The 18,779-nt window shown below is 41.3% G+C and overlaps 2 protein-coding genes and 1 pseudogene across 2 annotated transcripts; all 3 read left to right on the top strand.

The window, feature by feature from the left end:
- The first annotated feature begins 1,012 nt into the window (after positions 1 to 1,012).
- Positions 1,013 to 6,402, top strand: LOC116292252 (uncharacterized). The gene is given in 5 exon segments (XM_031699528.2): positions 1,013 to 1,121; positions 1,123 to 3,919; positions 4,261 to 4,737; positions 5,236 to 5,372; positions 6,146 to 6,402. Coding segments are annotated over 4 exon segments (3,420 nt in total). The 5' UTR covers positions 1,013 to 1,082; the 3' UTR covers positions 5,343 to 5,372; positions 6,146 to 6,402.
- A 2,495-nt stretch (positions 6,403 to 8,897) lies between these two features.
- Positions 8,898 to 16,893, top strand: LOC116292253 (uncharacterized). The gene is made up of 2 exons (XM_031699531.2): positions 8,898 to 9,002; positions 12,945 to 16,893. The coding sequence occupies exon 2, from the start codon at positions 12,945 to 12,947 to the stop codon at positions 15,804 to 15,806; it is 2,862 nt and encodes a 953-aa protein (XP_031555391.2). The 5' UTR covers positions 8,898 to 9,002; the 3' UTR covers positions 15,807 to 16,893.
- Positions 16,894 to 16,990: 97 nt separating this feature from the next.
- LOC148910650 (uncharacterized) lies at positions 16,991 to 18,685 on the top strand (annotated as a pseudogene).
- Positions 18,686 to 18,779: the final 94 nt, after the last annotated feature.

Below are 18,779 nucleotides of genomic sequence, written 5' to 3'. Positions count from 1 at the left end.
AAACAGGATAATCCTGGACAATGAAGTAAAAAATAGAGTAAATAATACCATTTTTGTCACTCAATGGGACGTGCACAGCATATTTGCAGCTCTGACATATTTTATACGCAAACTGACTGTATATGTATAGACATTTGTCTCATCAAAAATCCCGGGGAAGACTTGGTAGCTGGAAAATGTGACAGCATTGTTGTTTTGCTTTCGAATGCTCTTAAATAAACAATTTGGTTGAATTCACGCGACAGCTGGTTGATAGGTTATCGTTGCTTCATGTTGTTTTAAGTAAATTAATTGAAGATTAGGTGTCTTCATTTCACAAGAGAAAATAACGCATGTAATAGGGAAAAAAATGAAAGTTTACTTTGGATCCACTATTCCGGTAATGCTATAGCAATGATAGTCATCAACACTCCTCCCCCTGAAACAGAGTAGGTTATCTTGGATCACAATATCTGCCTCTTCCCTCCCCTGTCCGTGATTTTTCGCATCTCATTTTTTAAACCAATGAAAAAATCAATAAACTTTTTAAACCAAGAAGGAAAAATGACAGTTGTTGATAAAGTTTGACGCTTCATTTCATTGTGACTCGCCTAGTAGAGGCCTTTTGATCTATTGTTACCTGCTTGAGTGGAGAGTCGATTAAGACTCAAGTGGAATATTGACTAAAAGGCAGGTAAAATACTGGTGCCACTGACATATAACGGGTCAAAGTTGACTTATTTTGTTTCGGCTAACTCGAGCGAGAGCTTTAAAATATTAATCACACAAGGACAAAAAATAGTCACTTAATCGGGAAAAATTAATTACTCCAGCATTTATTCTAAGACACAAAAATATCAAATGCTTGGTATTCAGGATGGACGATAAAAATAGTCTAAAATAAGTTTTACGCAAATTACACGTGAAAGTCATGACACATATACCAGGGTTTTTTAAACCTTATATTTAGACTGCTTTAATATTAATAGGACACGTCGTTTTTGTTAGATCAGAATCATTAATAGGTCGGGTAAAGAATCATTACTTTGAAGCCTACACCAGAGGCGAGAATCAAAGACAAGTTATCAGGGAAGTCTACCGAAATGAGGTGGACTCCATTGTTATGTTTGGCGCTTGTTAGCACTTATTGGACTCGTGTTAACCGAAGGCAAACCCTTGGCTCAAGAGAATGGGACGAAAAGCAGATTAAAGAGAGCCGAGCCTGATGAAGAAGAACAAGGGAAACAAGATGACAGGACAAAAGAAGATACGCCAGCCGAGTCAAAACAAGACGATAAAAACGAACAAGAATCTGAAGACAAAAAGAAACAGGATTCAGACGAAAAGCAGGAAGATGAAGGTGAGAAAGAGCATGAGAATGACAGCGAAATTTCCGCCAAGAAAAGATGGTTTGGTCACCACGGCTTCGGCTGGGGAGGACTGGGGCATGCAGGTTGGGGTTATGGAGGATCGGGAGGGTGGGGTTTTGGCCATCCTTTAGGGTATCCAGGATTTGGAATAGGTGGTATATGGGGTGGTGCAGCGTGGCCTGGTGCTTGGTACCGATCTAGGGTTCCACAAACGCAAAACGTAGCTAAAAAACAATGGATAAGCCACGGGTCTTATGGTCCGCATGGAGCCGGCTATGGATATGGCCATGGTCATGCAGTAGCCGGATATGGTGCCGCAATGGGACATAATCCATGGGGAGCTGGAGCAGGTTGGCCTGGATATTGGTACAAATCTAGTATCCCAAAACGACCCTTACAAAATGCGGCCAAAAGGCAGTTGATTGGCGGTGCACCTTGGGGATTTGGTTACCCAGGCTACGCTCACTACGGTCACCCAGGTTTCGGTGCATGGCCTGGGTATGGATTAGGAGTACCGATTGGCTGTGGTTGCGGGGGCGGGGGTTTTTACAGATCAGATGTTGCAAAGACTGAGAATGCTAAAGCTAAGAATGAAGTACCAGAAAACTCCAATAAGAGATGTTGCGGGTTGGGATTATGGGGAGGATACGGCGGATGGGGTGGATATGGAGGATGGGGAGGATATGGAGGATGGGGTGGGCATCAATTTGGATTAGGTTACGGTCCAGGCTATGGGTTTGGAGGATTAGCTCCATTAAGCTTAGGTTATGGGTGTGGTTGGTATAAATCTAAGGTCCCTAAATCTAAAGACAATAAAGAAACCCCCAAACCTGAGGATCATGCCCCTTCCTCCTCAGCTAGCAAGCGCGATACTGAAGAAGAAGAAAGCGAAAACAAAGACAAAGAAGGCAAAGACAATAAAGACTGTGGTTGTAAACCATCAAGTGATAAAAATGAAAACTCACATAAGAAGTGTGGTTGTGGGTGTGGGTTCGGAGGTTGCGGGGCATACGGACTTGCCCCTCACAGCTATGGCGCTTTATCCCCAGTAGTTGGCTATGGATTAGGATATCCATATTCTGGTCTTGGAGGATTTGGATTATACGGTGGATACGGTGGATACGGGGGATACGGGGGATACGGTGGATACGGGGGATACGGTGGATACGGGGGATGCGGTGGATGCGGTGGCTTATATGGTGGTGGCTTCCCCGGCTATCTAGGTTATGGTCATGGTTGTGGATGTGGATATGAGTGTCCAGGAATAGATGTTGTTCATGTTGTAGATGATTGTGGGGGTGGATGCTGCGGCAAGTCAAAGGTTTCCAAGGCACCAAAGAAGCAAAAGCGAAGTACTGAAGTGAAAGGAAAAGACAAGGGCAAACGTTGTGGATGCGGATGCGGTTGTGGATGTGGATGTGGTGGGGGATGTGGTGGTGGGTGTGGATGTGGAGGAGTAGGAGACTGTGGTGGATGGGGTCATGGAGGTGGACATGGCTGCGGTCATGGCTGCGGTCATGGAGACTGGTTTGGATGGGGTGATTATGGACACGGATGTGGATGTGGTGATGGATGGGGAGAAGGATGGGGTCATGGAGATTTAGGCCATGGTGGTTGGGGCTATGGTGGATGGGGCCATGGTGATTGTGGACACGGTGGATGGGGACATGGATATGGAGATATTGGATGGGGAGGACATGGGGGATGGGGAGGACACGGCTGCGGCGGTTGTGGCGATGGCTGGGGATTCTACAAGTCCAAAATAGGCAAGAATTCAAAAGCACCAGTAGCAGCTCAAGCAAAGACAGAAAGTAAGACGACACGTTCAGCTCCCGATGCATCTGGGTCAAAGAAAGATAACAAACCTAAAGCAGGCAAGCGCTGTGGTGGAGGATGCGGAGGTTGTGGAGGTTGCGGAGGTTGCGGAGGATACGGAGGATGGAACTGGGGTGGATGTGATGGATTTGGCCATGGTGGATGGGGACACGGTGGATGGGGTCATGGGGGCTGGGGACACGGATTTGGTGGTCTAGGATACGGAGGATACGGAGGATACGGAGGATTTGCTCCTCTTGGATGGGGTGGATATGGATATGATGGATGGGGACATCCAGGAGGATGGGGCTGGGGTGGTGGTTGTTGCCGCAAAGGAAAAGTGAGCAAGAACGCAGAACCTTCTAAGGATAAGGACAGTAAAGCCAACAAAAGATGTGGTTTCGGATTTGGTCCAGGATGTGGCTATGGACCAGGATTTGGATATGGATTAGGTGGCTTCGGAACTGGCTTCGGACCTGGATTCGGCGGTTATGGCCCAGGGTTTGGATGGGGACATGGATTTCTAGGATATCCAGGCTTCCTAGGTGGTTGTGGTGGATTTTACAAGTCCAAGATTGAAAAGCAAAAGAGCAAAGACGTCAAAGCAAATGCCAGAGGGGAGATTCCTGAGGTGAATGAAAATGGGGAAAAGAAACAGACTATCCATCTTGGATATGGGTATGCCAGTGGAGATAACTACAGATTGGGTTACGGAATGGGTGGTATGGGAGGACTTGGTGGATATCATGGCCCAAGTAAGTGTGACTCTACCATTTGAATGTGACTTCTAGAAGTAGAAACAAGGGAAGTGGGCCATAAAATGCGGTTTGCTACCTCAAGCATTTGATACTTGAGAAGATTGAAATGAAATAGAATTCATGTGACTATAGGTTCTAAATATATAGTTTGGACAATATCAAAATAATCTAATTGAATGTCAGCATTTTAATATATGAATACTTGCGTTCTGCCCTGTGAAAGATACGGAAATTGCCTTGAAATGCTCATTTTAGTTCTTATTGATAATTCTGTTTTTCCAAATATTTTCCATTCATTGTGCATTAATATACTTGTTTGGTATTTTCTTCTTCTATAGTGATGGGAAATGCTCATCCATTTTTCCGAAGCAGTATCCCAAGAAGTGCATCCAAAACAGCACAAGGATCCAAGAGATGGGGCTTTGGAGGTTGGGGTCATGGAGGATGGGGAGGTCATGGAGGATGGGGAGGTCATGGAGGATGGGGAGGTCATGGCCATGGCCATGGTTTCGCAGCTCCTTACGGACACCCAATCACCCATCCAGGCTTTTCAACCATTGGTTTCCCAGGCCATGCTCTTGCAACTGCTGATGTTAAGAATACCATTGCCCACAAAAGAGGAAGATCTAAGCGACAACTCATTCCAGCACAATACATGGCACCAGCTGGATTACCTGGATTTGCAGCAGCACCCGTTTCTCCCTATGTAGGCTTGCACCCACCTATGTATGCTGCCCCTTTCATGCATTCACCATTGGCTGTTCCCTCCTACCCTGCAGCAGTACCAGCCGCTGTTCCCTTTTCACCACAAGGACGTAAGTAGCTCAATCCTATTTTTTACCAGAACTGTTCAGAATACACAGATCCTGCATTCTTTGTTGTACCTACCTAGTTACTGTTGCTACGTCGGACAAGCTAAAATGCGTTTTGACAACACAGCCTGGAATAGACACCGATTGCTTAAAATTGTAAATGTCTGTCAAACATCTGTGTACACAGATTTAGATTTATACATTCGACCGATCCCGGCTATGCTTGAGTTTCCACTCAAAAATGAAGAGTTTTCCCAATGGAATACAGAATGTCCGACCAACAAACTCGAATTCATAAGAATTTAGTAGTTATCGGTTTTTTCTTGATGTAGTGTGTTTTGTGTTTTGTGCATTGGGTGAAGGGGTCTGTTGTTCCTCTGTCTTCACAAATATGTATATACATGACATGTTTTAAACTAACCAGCTTATATTATCGCTTGTATCAGGTTGATTAATACAAAGCTTACTTACAATGTTGTGCCCTTTTTTCTCTCTTTTCAGTTCATTATGGTCTAGCCCTTGGTAGATCTGGTTTAGCACAACCCCAACAACCTCTTAACCAAGCTTTTGGAAGGAAAAGATCTGAGATTCCTAAAATACATAAATAAAAGAACAAAGAAAGAATTGATATCTATTTGGTAAGGACAAGACGAAAATAAATGTAAACTTCTCTTGGTAAAACCTGAAAATTTCATTTCCAAAACAAGGTTGTACAATTCATTCTTGGGTTTAAAACATGAAGCATAGAAGTCTTTGCCTAAAGGTATTCTGAAAAATAACTAAATGACTGGCGTCTGCAGTGATCATTCCACGGGTGATCACAATAGTGCAGTTTTCGTATGACTGTGAAAAGCTCAGTGCCGTAAGCGTGATGTGACCGTGATACTTTCTAGAATTCTAATTGGCTGATTTTTTTCACGCGCAATATGATTGGTCTAAAATTGCCGTGATCTTGGCGTGACCGTGTCCACGCCGTGTTTATGCCGTGTTCCGCAGGTATTTGTTTGGATTGAGAGTAAATTCTCGTGCAATGTGATTTGTCTGGCGTATCCCTTGCTGTGTCACGACCGTGTTCGTTCCGTTAACTATTCACAATCATACGAGAACTGCACTATGCACCCAATTCAGTACGTACTTTCCATGTACCATTTCGGTCTCATTCCAGCTATTCTTGCATCTTGGAAGTATTATCTCCTATCACTTATCGCCGTTCGCCCCTTTTTTGAAATAGCTGTGTGCGGTATGATAAACGTACCAGTATTCAAGCATCCTATTTGTTGATCTGGGATATGCTGATTTATCTAGTTGGACTACCGGATCTAACAACAGTAAAATATTTCGACATAAATGTCATTATTCTCTAAGCATAATGTTGTGTTATGAATCTAAACTGTTATTTTTGATGTTGCAGGGTGTAGTGAGCTAGCACATATTAAGAAACATTGCAAGTGAAAGCTAGTGCATGGAGACTGGTAGAAATCATGAACAATGATATTGAATCGAAACAATTATGGTTATTCTTAGAATAATAGGAAATCCTTTTTATTCCATTGTTAGACCAAAAAAGTACAAAATCGCTCCATGAGCACAAACTATATTTACACAAAATATGATGTATAATAAAAACAAATGGTGCTTCTTAATTCAATAAAATCAATAATTGAGGAACCCATGTACACTGATTGTTTTAATCCTAGTTCCTTTCACTGGATGTGATCGTAGCTTCAAAGGTCCTTTCACTGGATGTGATCTTAGTTTCAAAGGTCCTTTCACTGGATGTGATCTTTGTTTCAAAGGTCCTTTCACTGGATGTGATCTTAGTTTCAAAGGTCCTTTCACTGGATGTGATCTTAGTTTCAAAGGTCCTTTCACTGGATGTGATCTTAGTTTCAAAGGTCCTTTCACTGGATGTGATCTTAGTTTCAAAGGTCATTTCACTGGATGTGATCTTAGTTTCAAAGGTCCTTGCACTGGATGTGATCTTAGCTTCAAAGGTCCTTTCACTAGATGTGATCTTAGCTTCAAAGGTCCTTTCACTGGATGTGATCTTAGCTTCAAAAGTCCTTTCACTGGATGTGATCTTAGCTTCAAAGGTCCTTTCACTGGATGTGATCTTAGTTTCAAAGGTCCTTTCACTGGATGTGATCTTAGTTTCAAAGGTCCTTTCACTGGATGTGATCTTAGTTTCAAAGGTCCTTTCACTGGATGTGATCTTAGTTTCAAAAGTCCTTTCACTGGAAGTGATCTTAGTTTCAAAGGTCCTTTCACTGGATGTTATCTTAGTTTCAAAGGTCCTTTCACTAGATGTGATCTTAGTTTCAAAGGTCCTTTCACTAGGTGTGATCTTAATTTCAAAGGTCCTTTCACTGGATGTAATCTTAGTTTCAAAGGTCATTTCACTAGATGTGATCTTAGTTTCAAAGGTCATTTCACTGGATGTTATCTTAGTTTCAAAGGTCCTTTCACTGGATGTGATCTTAGTTTCAAAGGTCCTTTCACTGGATGTGATCTTAGTTTCAAAGGTCCTTTCACTGGATGTGATCTTAGTTTCAAAAGTCCTTTCACTGGAAGTGATCTTAGTTTCAAAGGTCCTTTCACTGGATGTGATCTTAGTTTCAAAGGTCCTTTCACTAGATGTGATCTTAGCTTCAAAGGTCCTTTCACTGGATGTAATCTTAGTTTCAAAGGTCCTTTCACTGGATGTGATCTTAGTTTCAAAGGTCATTTCACTGGATGTGATCTAAGATTCAAAGGTCCTTTCACTGGATGTGATCTAAGATTCAAAGGTCCTTTCACTGGATGTGATCTTAGTTTCAAAGGTCCTTTCACTGGATGTGATCTTAGTTTCAAAGGTCCTTTCACTGGATGTGATCTTAGTTTCAAAGGTCCTTTCACTGGATGTGATCTTAGTTTCAAAGGTCATTTCACTGGATGTGATCTTAGCTTCAAAGGTCCTTTCACTAGATGTGATCTTAGTTTCAAAGGTCCTTTCACTGGATGTGATCTTAGCTTCATAGGTCCTTTCACTGGATGTGATCTTAGCTTCAAAGGTCCTTTCACTGGATGTGATCTAAGATTCAAAGGTCCTTTCACTGGATGTGATCTTAGTTTCAAAGGTCCTTTCTTTGGATGTGATCTTAGTTTCAAAGGTCCTTTCACTGGATGTGATCTTAGTTTCAAAGGTCATTTCACTGGATGTGATCTAAGCTTCAAAGGTCCTTTCACTGGATGTGATCTAAGATTCAAAGGTCCTTTCACTGGATGTGATCTTAGTTTCAAAGGTCCTTTCACTGGATGTGATCTTAGTTTCAAAGGTCCTTTCACTGGATGTGATCTTAGTTTCAAAGGTCCTTTCACTGGAAGTGATCTTAGTTTCAATAGTCCTTTCACTAGATGTGGTCTTAGTTTCAAAGGTCCTTTCACTGGATGTGATCTTAGATTCAAAGGTCCTTTCACTGGATGTGATCTTAGCTTCATAGGTCCTTTCACTGGATGTGATCTAAGCTTCAAAGGTCCTTTCACTGGATGTGATCTAAGATTCAAAGGTCCTTTCACTGGATGTGATCTTAGTTTCAAAGGTCCTTTCTTTGGATGTGATCTTAGTTTCAAAGGTGTTTTGTTTTTTGGTCGGTACTTTTACCAGTACGTTTTTGATCATAACTCAAACGAAGAAATAGAATACGCGCGGGTGCTGTGTGCAGTTATAAAGCACGCGGGTTAGCGTCATTAATGACGCTTGAGGTGGTTTGACTCGTGATCTAATTTCTTAGACTCATCCAATGAAAAAAAGTTGCTTAGTTGCGTATTTCACCTCCTCCCCCTCAGCGACTCCTGTCATGTTTGAGCAATAAAAGCAATTACTGTATAGTTAAACCACAGGCAGCCCAAGCTTGGTTTCTGTGGTGTCATGTTATGAGGAAATGTAGCACTTCTTTTGCGAAAAATCCTTAAAACGGACTAAATTCAAAAGATAACCACGCAGAGCGAAAAAAGTGCTATTTCTCAATGATCAGGTAAAATTTCGAGGCTTTATTTCACATTTCAATGATTTTATTTAAATTTGTGAAGAATCCCCATACATTTCCTTATAACATGACACCACAGAAACCAAGCTTGGGCTACCTGTGTGAATATAAACTAAGTATTTTTTTAGTTCCGCTTTGGTGATACTAATGGTCGCTCGCTATAGGACTAGATGTTAGTACATTCACCGGCAATGAAAAGGTCTCAGTCTGCTAGAAGATGAAGTCAAATATGTGATAGAAAAGGTAACACTTTCATTTTATCGTTGACTATTGTCAGTTAGTCCGTATTAAGTGGAAATTCTTGCAGAATTAACGATGTATTTCTGTGGATGACAAGATCATCTTGCATCTCAGTATCATGCGAAATTATAAAAATAATTATTGCGAAGTTAATGTAGAATGCACCCATCGTAATTATCATTAAATCGTACAACAAATGTAAGCTAGAGTTAGCTAGAGCATAGAGACACAGCTTTTGAACGGTAGAGATCAAATTTGGCCTAGTAAACGAGTTATTGTGAGAGTTCTGAATACGGAAATGTTTCACTCGCTTAAAAAGTCTCATGGTGCGTTCTTATCAAGGTTCAATGATTCAGTTCATTATTCCAAGTTCAGTTGATTTATATCTTGCTTTGAAACTTGTAAAATTCAATCCCGTCCTTTACCTCAAAACATGAAAATATTCATTTCTGAAAGGATTTTTTGAACAAAACATCTCACCGAACAAATAGCTTGAAAATGGTAGCTATCACTGTTGAAATAATTTGAGCTTTGTGAAGACAAACTAAATAATAAACTTTTGATCCAAGTCCAGAATTCAAAATCGCAACTTCCTTTTTATTAAGGATGCATTCATAATGTATGGCAGGGCGGGGGAAAGGGGGGGTGGGGGGGTAGGTGAAATTAAGGGGGGGATCCAGACTAGGCTAAAATAGTAATCGTACTAAATAGGTTAAATAGGTGAACCTTTGATAACATAAGAAAAACTACTATTAATCATCAATTATAACTTTCATACGTTAATGTTTATTCGGGTAAAATGTCAATGTATTTTATTATACACGATACCGAATAAAAAAGTCTGTCTGTCTGTCTGTCTATCAGGAAAAATTTTGGTAGGAAAAAGGGGGGGAAGGGCAAAGTTTATCAGAAAAATGGGGGGATGCACAATTGTTGGAAGAAGCTACAAGCCTTGCTTAGGGGGGATCATATTTTTTTGCATGACTTTAATGGGGGTGCTAAGAATTATTCTGGACATTTCAAATTTTCGCCTCCCCCTCTACCCCCCCCCCCCCCCCCCACCCCTCTGCTATACATTATGAATGCAGCCTAATTCACAGCAGGGTTGAAATCAAACTTTCAATAATAAACTGAATCTTTGAAAAAATATTTAGCTGTTCATGTGTAAACTCTGGCCATGGTTAGAAAATTATTATTATTTATATCTATTACGAAAATGTGAAAAATGCAAAGTTGCAAAAAATTGTTTTATCACAGGATTCGCTTCAAATGTCAATAAAAAAACAAAGAACTAAACAAAGCACAAATTGGAAGTAAAATATCAGGTCGATTACCCATTGAGCATTTAAATCAAGCGAGTTACTTTGACATCTGTTAAATTACGCAAGTCAACAAAATGTGGAATAGGAATAGGAATAGATATAGGAATAGGAATAGGAATAGGAATAGGAATAGGAATAGGAATAGGAATAGGAATAGGAATAGGAATAGGAATAGGAATAGGAATAGGAATAGGAATAGGAATAGGAATAGGAATAGGAATAGGAATAGGAATAGGAATAGAAATAGCATAAAAACGAATATTTTCTAATAATAATAATAATAATGATAATGGAAACTATATTTTATTATTTCGCCCACTTATACAATAGTAAATCTATCTTGAAAACAGGTGATTTACAATTGGCTGGTGGAATTAAGTAGTGTTTAATAAACGAGCAGGAGTGTTTTATCGGGTTTTATTGGCACTGGTCGATGATAATTTATGGGTCGTCGATGATCGTACGTGAGACTGACCTTGATGAGGATCTAAGTCTTCATCTAAACTTGGATGCATCTTTATTCTGATAAGGTTGTCCACATTAGTATTCTTTATATAAAGAAATATACTAATAAGGATGAGTCTTTATATAAAGTTCCATCCTCATTAGTATTCTTTATATGAAGAATACTAATGAAGAGAACTTTATCGGGTATAAAGGTGCATGCATGTGACGTGTATGGTTGCTCCAATTGGACCAAAGGCTTATGAATTATTCATGAGTTTTTGAAGATATGATGATATGTTTGATATGGGATAGAGATAAGTAAGATGAATCTAACTCTAAAAATAAATAAATAATAATGATAATAGTAATAATTAAAAATAAACTTTATTGACAATAATAATTCTTCAATATACAATCAGTAATAATAATTAATAAGTATTTTGTATCTATATAGATATATACGACGTATAAATTATCTCTTTATATATTCTACAATAAAAAATATATCTATTTATAATAAAAAAAGAGAAACTATAATAAAATATACTATAACAATACTATATCTACTAATGTATAACCATAAAATCTATTTAGTAAAAACTAATCCTGATAGTTAGTAATTAATAATTATTATATTAAATAATAGTAATAATAGTAACAATAATGATAATGATGATGATGATGATGATGATGATGCTAATGATAATAATGATGATGATGATGATGATGATGATGATGATGATGATAATGCTAATGATAATAATGATGATGATGATGATGATGATAATGATGATGATAATGATAATGCTAATGATAATAATGATGATGATGATGATGATGATGATGATGATGATGATGATGATAATGATAATGATACACAATGCTAATGATGATGATGATGATAATGATGATGATGATGATGATAATGATAATGATACACAATGCTAATGATAATGATGATGATGATGATGATGATAATGGTAATGGTAATGATAATGATAATGATAATGATCATGGTAATGGTAATGATAATGATAACGATAGTGATAGTGATAGTGATAATGATAATATAATGAAAATGATAATGATAATGCTAATGATGATGATGATGATGATGATGATGATGATGATAATGGTAATGATAATGGTAATGGTAATGACAGTGATAATGATAATGATAATGGTAATGATAATGATAATGATAGTGATAGTGATAGTGATAGTGATAGTGATAGTGATAGTGATAGTGATAGTGATAGTGATAGTGATAGTGATAGTGATAGTGATAGTGATAGTGATAATATAATGATAATGATAATGATAATGATAATGATAATAATAATCAGAGGTCGATTAGTTAGGCGCACTCATTTTTCTAAAGAGGACGTTTTTGTTGTTTTTGCATTATTATCAACATTTATGGATCACTAGTTCGACACATGCTCGGCATGGAAGAGTGCCGAGTCAAAATAGATGTTGTTTTCTTAACGACTGTAAACACTCATCAAATGCAAATACGAAAAGTGATCTCTGCTCGTAGTGTAGCAGTAACCTTAAAATATACACATGCTTAGTTATGATAATAATAATAATAATAATAATAATAATAATAATAATATAATGATAATGATAGTGATAGTGATAGTGATAGTGATAGTGATAGTGATAGTGATAGTGATAATATAATGATAATGATAATGATAATGATAATAATAATCAGAGGTCGATTAGTTAGGCGCACTCATTTTTCTAAAGAGGACGTTTTTGTTGTTTTTGCATTATTATCAACATTTATGGATCACTAGTTCGACACATGCTCGGCATGGAAGAGTGCCGAGTCAAAATAGATGTTGTTTTCTTAACGACCGTAAACACTCATCAAATGCAAATACGAAAAGTGATCTCTGCTCGTAGTGTAGCAGTAACCTTAAAATATACACATGCTTAGTTATGATAATAATAATAATAATAATAATAATAATAATAATAATAACTTTATTAATGTCTCTATATCTTCTAGCCGGGCACAAGTGCCCTACTAATCGGGGAGACAATAATAATTAGATGACAGGCTAGGGATACTTGGATCCTGTGTACGCCTGTAATTGCTTCATTCATAACCAATATAAGCAAAATTTAGCATGCAATCGCAATTTGATGTTTTTGCATATTTTAGATGGCGACCAAGGAATATACAGACGAGGAGCTCAACTACTTCCGTCTATGCTACGTCTTCACTCATAATGTACCTGAGGGATTACGAACAGTTTTCAAGCAACAATGGAACGCGCGTTACCAGGCTACACTCGGCGATTGGCTTGATGAACCCAAAAATGCAACTGATTTCTGCAACATGGAATCGTCTAAAAATCAAAAACGTAATAAAAAGCTTCTCGCTGTCATGGCAAACGGTAACACTAAAGATTGGGACTGCACTTGTCTCTTTTATGCTCTTCTTTTCTCAGATTGTCTCGGGCCATTTCTAAATACCACTGTACAGACAAACGTTGACGAACTGAGAAAAATCCGCAATAAAGCTTTTGCCCACACTGCTGATGGAAGGTTTACAGACGTGGATTTTGAAGACGCCATGCGGAAAGTCTTGACTGCCTTTAAGGCGTTAGGGCTGGATACGACGGAAGTGGATGAAGTGAAAACCCAGAAAAGCTTTCCGACAGAGGAACTAAGTAGTATTAAACAACAGCTAAATAATGAGAGGAAACTTTATGTCAAATTTCATTCCTTCTGTGACTTACCACCCAAACCTTCCCATCATACCACTGATCGCGCAGATGAAGTCACGACAATAAACTACGAGATGGAAAAGTTGAGAAGCACAAAGAAAAATGAGACGACGGTCATCTACTTGTCTGGTAACCCCGGATGTGGAAAGAGTGAGATTGCCAGGCAGATTGGAAATAGCTACTTTAACAAAGTTCCTGGAGAAATAGAGCAACTTAAGTTTGTATTCACCTTCGATGCATCCAGCATCGACACGCTTCTGGGATCGTACGTGGATTTTGCTGCCAGACTCAACTGTGACGAAGAATCTGTTACCAGAATTGCGACATCAAAAGACCTCTTCCCCGAAGAAATAGTCAAAAGAATGAAAGGTTTGATCTATCCAAAACTGCAGATTTATTCATCGTGGCTGATCATTGTGGACAACGTGAACAATCTGAAATTAATTTCAAAGTACTTGCCTAAAGCAGGAGAAAAGACAAGTGGTGATGGTCAAATCCTCGTCACCACTCAAGACAGTCAATCCATTCCACTTGACCCCTATACATATCATTATTCATCTCTTAAGGTTGGGATGCGAGAAGAAGACACCATTGCGTTACTTTCCCAAATCTCTGGTACTACGAGTGATCGAGACACTTTACTTAACATTGCCAGTGCTCTTGATTTCCAACCGCTTGCTTTGGCTTGTGCAGCTGTATACGTGCAGCGAATACTCAACTCTACTGACCAATGTAAAACCAAATGGGAGAACTATTTGCTCGAGCTACAAAAAGGAAAGCGTGAGGCAACCGAAGACTCTTACAAACAGACAAGTTCGACGTATCAATTATCAATGACAGCTGCTGTCAGGCTTGCTCTTGAGAGGGTAGTAATTGAAGACAAGATTATGATGCATGCTTTTCAGTTCCTGTCAGTCATAGCTAATGAACCAATACCATTGAAATATGTTGTGCAATATGTAATGAGCTGTATGCCTGATGAAGACCAAGACGTTGTAGCTGCTCATATTAGTTTGAGTTCGCTTGTCATTTTATCTGAAGATTTAGAAATTTCAAAAGTAGTTTGTGTTCATCAAGTGGTTTACCATGGCCTGCAGAAATTGTTCGAGAATGACGAAACGAATATTTTGAAAGTCGTGATGTCAGGATTTTCAGACCTTATTTCATTTAAGAACGTTTACAATGTGACGAAGGCAGAAATCATTGCCACACGATCGTTCACGCCACATTTTGTGGTTATATCAAGAAAACTCAAACACTTATTGCATAATTCCAGCCTCACCCTTGAATCGGTTACGGCCGACTATTTATTCAAAGCAGGAAGTATCTGTCTAGTGCACGGAAGTTATGAGGCCGCTGAGGTATTCCTAGAAACATGTTTGTCAATCCAACAACGAGCATACCATAGTGGTCCAGAAATGGCTCAAGGGCGAAAATGGACTTGCAGTGGAAATCTAAGTGTTGGCTTGGCCACTACTCTCAAAAGTCTTGGTCACTTATATATTAATCTAAGGGATTTCAATAAAGCACATACGCATCTGAAGGCAGCACTTGTAATCAAAGAGAGATTGCAGGAAGCAGATGATCCGGATTTGGTTATTACCTTGAAAAAGCTAGGCTTCTGCCTCAAGCAACTTGGGCAACACAAAAATGCAGAAACACATTTACAGAGGGCTCTGGCGATCCAAGACAAAGGTTGTAGTAAAAACGATCCTCTATTGGCTGGTATACTAGTTAATCTAGTTTTGGTACTTCAAAGTCAGGGAAAATTAAAAAACGCCAAGACCTATTGTGAAAGAGCTGTGGAAATCGTGCAAAATCTCCATGACAATGATGAAGATCCACAACTAGCTGTCACGATGAATGACCTTGGGGCATGCTTTTCACGATTTCAAAACATACAAAAAGCAAGAACTTATTTTGAAAAAGCACTAAAAATAAGTGAAAGTGTATATCACGCAAATCATCCATTCCTTGCTATTCCCCTACGAAACATTGGAGTTTGTTTGCTCCAATTAAGACAATTCGAACAGGCAATAGCTTCCTTGGAGAGAGCGCTGTCCATTCGTGAGAAAGAAGGCCACGAAAATGATCCACTACTGGCTAATACGCTAGATAACCTTAGTCTCTGCCATAAGGAACTAGAACAATACGACAAGGCTAAAGCGTACTATGAGAGAGCACTGCCCATTCGTGAGAAAGGAGACAATGAAAATGATCCACAACTGGCTACTACGCAAGAAATCTTTGCAAACATGTACTTGAGTAGAGCAACATCTTGTTCAATCTTGTAATAATATTACATATATAGATATTTTAATTAAGGCTGGGATCTACGTGTTAGCGACCCATTTTAAATCAAATTAAAAGCTTTAGCAACTCATTTCTTGATCGATCCATCCGTTGAATGGCTCAAAAGGTAACCGTTTATCATCACTGAGAAGAGAAAACTGGGGCCACGATAAACGGCTTCTTTGGCACCAATAATTGCGAACGCTTCGAGCTAACTATGAAAAAGAGTTTTACACTACAACAAGTTTTATCCCACCGTTGCTCTTAATTCAGCCCTTTGCTTAGATAAAGGTACCAGGGAACCATCACGACCGATGTTCACTAAAAACAATATTGTGCAATAACTAGTCATCTAATGTCTATAAAAATATTTATTTTCTTGACGCTAAATAAACACAAATTTAACCACATTGATCATTTTTTGATCAATCACATCAAGGTTTTTTTTAGAACGCGAGTTCTAGAATTTTTAGAATTATCCAACATGTTCGTAGCCACAGGAATGTCAATGGGAGGAGTCTATGGACCAACATTGTTCAAAGATGTAGACTTTGGTTGGCTGGATTTTGTCGTTTTTTCGAGAGCATCTAACAGCTGTTTTGTAACAACATCATCGTCTGTCTCTTGGTCAGGGAAGTCATGGGCCTTTTCAGCTGAAACCGCTTCTTTTAAACGAGCTTTGTTCTTAGTAAGAAAAATATCAAGCAATTTCCTGGGATGTTTGTTCAAATAATGACTTGATTTGATTGATTTGACAACCGTTTTCCTAGGTATTGTTTCTTGTGAAGACTTAACTTTTGAAATTATGGTTTTAGAATTGTTTCTTTCACTAAGTAAATTGTTTAGGATTTTTGCTGCGGAGTTTCTTAATGCATTCTCATGGGAGTCATTATTTCTATATTCATGTCCTGTTTCCTCAAGGGCCTCCAAAAGGTCTTTAGTTAAACTGCTATTGTTTATTAAATTTCGTCCATTGTAAGATGCTAAGTGTTCATCTAAGGCAGAGACTTTGGATTCCATTTTATATGTTGTATTTCTACTCGGTAAGCTTGACAATTTTTGTCCCGATAAATATTTTTCCTTTTTTGATGAATGGTATTCTGTGTTTATTATTCCTGCAATTTCACCAGTGTTACCTCGGTATTGTGCTTTTCTAAATTGATTGATTTGCGCTCTGTCATATACAAACATATCCTCACCATCTTCGTCTTCTGTGTCTTCCTCGTCCTCATTTTTGTCTTTTCTTTTGTTACTGCTTTTTGAGCTCCAACTCCAGCTTCCTCCTTTGCTACTTTTTGAGCCTCCTCCACCCTTACCTCCTCCTCCACCACCACCGCCGCCGCCACCTCCTGCTCCTGCTCCTGCTCCTGCTCCTGCTCCTGCTCCTGCGCCAGCACCCCTTCCACCTCCACCTCCTTTGAGTTTCCATCCACCTCCTCCCCCAGCAGCACCTCCTCCACCAGCAGCACCTCCTCCCCCAGCACAGCAGCACCTCCTCCACCAGCAGCACCTCCTCCACCAGCAGCACCTCCTCCACCAGCAGCACCTCCTCCACCAGCAGCACCTCCTCCACCAGCAGCACCTCCTCCACCAGCAGCACCTCCTCCACCAGCAGCTCCTCCTCCTCCAGCTGCACCTCCTCCACCAGCAGCACCTCCTCCACCAGCAGCACCTCCTCCACCAGCAGAACCTCCTCCCCCTGCAGCACCTCCACCAGCAGAACCTCCTCCCCCTGCAGCACCACCAGCAGCACCTCCACCAGCAGCGCCTCCACCCCCAGCAGCACCTCCTCCCCCAGCAGCACCTCCACCAGCAGCGCCTCCACCCCCAGCAGCACCTCCTCCCCCAGCAGCACCTCCCCCAGCAGCACCTCCTCCACCAGCAGCACCTCCGCCAGCAGCGCCTCCACCCCCAGCAGCACCTCCTCCCCCAGCAGCACCTCCACCAGCAGCGCCTCCTCCCCCTGCAGCACCTCCACCAGCAGCACCTCCTCCACCAGCAGCACCTCCGCCAGCAGCACCTACACCAGCAGAACCTCCTCCCCCTGCAGCACCACCAGCAGCACCTCCGCCAGCAGCGACTCCACCCCCAGCAGCACCTCCTCCCCCAGCAGCACCTCCACCAGCAGCGCCTCCTCCCCCTGCAGCACCACCAGCAGCACCTCCACCAGCAGCGCCTCCACCCCCAGCAGCACCTCCGCCAGCAGCACCTCCACCAGCAGAACCTCCTCCCCCTGCAGCACCACCAGCAGCACCTCCACCAGCAGCGCCTCCACCCCCAGCAGCACCTCCTCCCCCAGCAGCACCTCCACCAGCAGCGCCTCCTCCCCCTGCAGCACCACCAGCAGCACCTCCACCAGCAGCGACTCCACCCCCAGCAGCACCTCCTCCACCAGCAGCACCTCCTCCGCCAGCAGCACCTCCACCAGCAGCACCTCCTCCACCAGCAGCACCTCCGCCAGCAGCACCACCTCCAGCAGCACCTCCGCCCCCAGCAGCGCCCCCGCCGGCAGCACCTCCCCCAGCAGCACCACCTCCACCTCCAGCAGCACCTCCTCCACCAGCAGCACCTCCTCCACCAGCAGCACCTCCTCCTCCAGCAGCACCACCAGCAGCACCACCGCCAGCAGCACCACCTCCGCCCCCAGCAGCACCTCCGCCTCCAGCAGCACCTCCGGCAGCAGCACTTCCTCCGCCCCCAGCAGCAGCTGAAGCCCCGCCACCAGGAGGCAAGCCCAATGCCGAAGTGAGCCATTTTGGAAGCCATAAGTTGGAACTTACTGGAGCTCCGCCTGCTTTATTAACAATAAGCGTGGGTAACATCCAAACATCTTCTAAGTTCTTACCAGAACCGCAACAACATGGACAACAAGGTAGGTTAAGGCAAGAGCTTCCTCCACACGACATACATCCTCGGCATCCACTGCAACCACAAGGACCTGGATTAAAGCATCCTCCACCAAAATTCGCTCCACA

The sequence above is a fragment of the Actinia tenebrosa genome, unplaced genomic scaffold, assembly GCF_029948245.1.
Source record: "Actinia tenebrosa isolate PJP-AT-01 unplaced genomic scaffold, QUT_ActTen_1.0 PGA_scaffold16__25_contigs__length_10494907, whole genome shotgun sequence".
Lineage (NCBI taxonomy): Eukaryota > Metazoa > Cnidaria > Anthozoa > Actiniaria > Actiniidae > Actinia > Actinia tenebrosa.
Note: the sequence above shows the minus strand (reverse complement) of the source record. Positions and strands in the feature narration are given on the sequence as shown.